The 2,082-nt window shown below is 35.8% G+C and overlaps 1 protein-coding gene across 1 annotated transcript; it reads right to left on the reverse strand.

Annotated features, from left to right (window-relative positions):
- LOC107635186 lies at positions 441 to 1,434 on the reverse strand. The gene has a single exon (XM_016338578.2). It carries the CDS (start codon positions 1,303 to 1,305, stop codon positions 733 to 735), a length of 573 nt encoding a protein of 190 aa, XP_016194064.1. The 5' UTR covers positions 1,306 to 1,434; the 3' UTR covers positions 441 to 732.

Genomic DNA, 2,082 nt, shown 5'->3' on the forward strand with positions numbered 1-2,082 from the left:
GTATCTGTGTCCACGCGTCAAGCTTGAAAGAGCCAATCTTGGACACACGTCTGGATTCTGGGATGTAGGGGTTACTGTGTTGGAAGTTGGAACTCATCTTTTATATATATATATACTCCATCTTTGCTAATGTAAGAAGTATGAGAAATTTTTAGAAACATCCTTTTAATTTTTTGAAATACAATTTATGATCTCACTTGTTGAACAGAATTATTTTTCCTAGCCAAAAACTTGTAATATAGTGCCTTATGGTTGCCCTCTTACTCAAATTGTTGGAATTATTGAAATGGACTCTATTTTCAGTTTTGTCAGGACAAGATGACTTTTCTAGCAAAAAGAATAATCAATGAACTTGTTCATATTAAAAAAGATTTCTAAATATTCAAACCAAATGGAAGCACAAACTCAACCAACTATATAATATATATAGGCAAAAATGGTAATTCAATACTTGAATTCTCATACCAGCAATGATAAAAATAAATATATCCCACACCATTAATTACATTATGATAAGGATACTCACACTTTGACATACCAACCAAAAAAGATTATATCAAATCACAAGACACACCCTCATTCTATTATTGGAGAAAAAAGCATCAAATTCTCCAAAAAAAAAAAAACGAATTAATGAATAATACTAATCATATAATATAGAAGCACTAGAACAATAATAGGCACACCATTGCAGATTGCAATGTTATCACTTATCATCAATCAGTGACTTAATTAAACTTGGAAAGGCCATGGCCAATCCTTCAAATCCTCTTCATTCTGAACCTTATTACTCCTCACAGCAACAATGGCGCCACCATGATGATTCTCACCTTCAACATAATGATAGTACTTGAGGAAAAATGCAAGAGTCATAACCATCCATTCTAAGCAGAAAATCAAGATGCTAAGTCCACCAGCCAACTTGAGAATCACAGAACCATCCTCTTCTCTAACATAAGATTTCAACTGTCCAAGAAAATCAGAAGTTCTTGTGAAGACCAAGACAGAAACCGAGCCTTGGAATATGGCGGTGAGGACGGTGAAGATCATGTGGGCAGAGTACCATCGACTGATGCCAGCCGAGACGGCCGCGCAACCGGAGACAGCGCCGACGATGGTGAAGACGTGGAGGAGGATAAGGAAGAAGCCGCAAAGGGAAGGTAGGAGCCTGAGGGAGAGAGTGAGGAAGATGCAGCTGGAGGCTGCACCTAAGAGGATGTAGTTGCTGAAGAGGAAGGCCTTGTGGATGTGGTAGTGTTGTGGAGACACTGAACCATTGTTGTTGTTGTTCAATGAAATTCCCATTCTGGAAATGAATGAATGAAATGGAACTTTAAGACTAAGGTTGAATTGATGTTGTTGTTATTGAAGATTGAAGGATGAAGAAGAGTGAAGTTTTGTTTGTTGGAGTGAGTGAGTGATGGTGATTGTGTTAATATAATAAGGTTTTGGAGGCTAAACGGTCATATTTGTGTGCTGTGAAATGTGACCGTTGTTGGGATAAGGAGAAAAGAGCATCATGTTCATGTTTGTGTTGCAACGGATACATTGCTAACAGCTATTTTCTTTTTTGGTTTTTTGGGTTGGCACTTGGCATTGACTTTGTTAAGGATCCACTTTTTGGTGATTCAGAATTGTTTTCATTTGATTACTTAATTACTGCTAGCTTTTCCAGCTCATTATTTCTGAGTATTTTGAAGCTTTTCTCCTCTTTGCCATTGGTGTTTCTTTTGCATACAGAAGTTTCCATGGAATGATTTTCAAATGGGGCGAATTAAATTTTGAGTACACTACAAAATTTAGCCAAATTTAAGCTAGATTGAACAAGTGATTAATTCACTCATTCCGTTAAACAAGTGTCAATTATTCAAATTTCATCTTTTGTATTCAATAATCCATTGACAAATAACAAGTCGTTGAATAGAACTGAGATCCATGGCAAATTAATCAAGACTTGTTAGACGAATCTGTTCTGCTAGAAAACCAATTAGGAGAATAGCGAACTAAAACCAACTAATTAAAAAATACGAGGTTTTATATATATATATATATATAACAATTCCCTACTACCTTAATTTTTCA

The sequence above is a fragment of the Arachis ipaensis genome, chromosome B04, assembly GCF_000816755.2.
Source record: "Arachis ipaensis cultivar K30076 chromosome B04, Araip1.1, whole genome shotgun sequence".
Taxonomy (NCBI): Eukaryota; Viridiplantae; Streptophyta; class Magnoliopsida; order Fabales; family Fabaceae; genus Arachis; species Arachis ipaensis.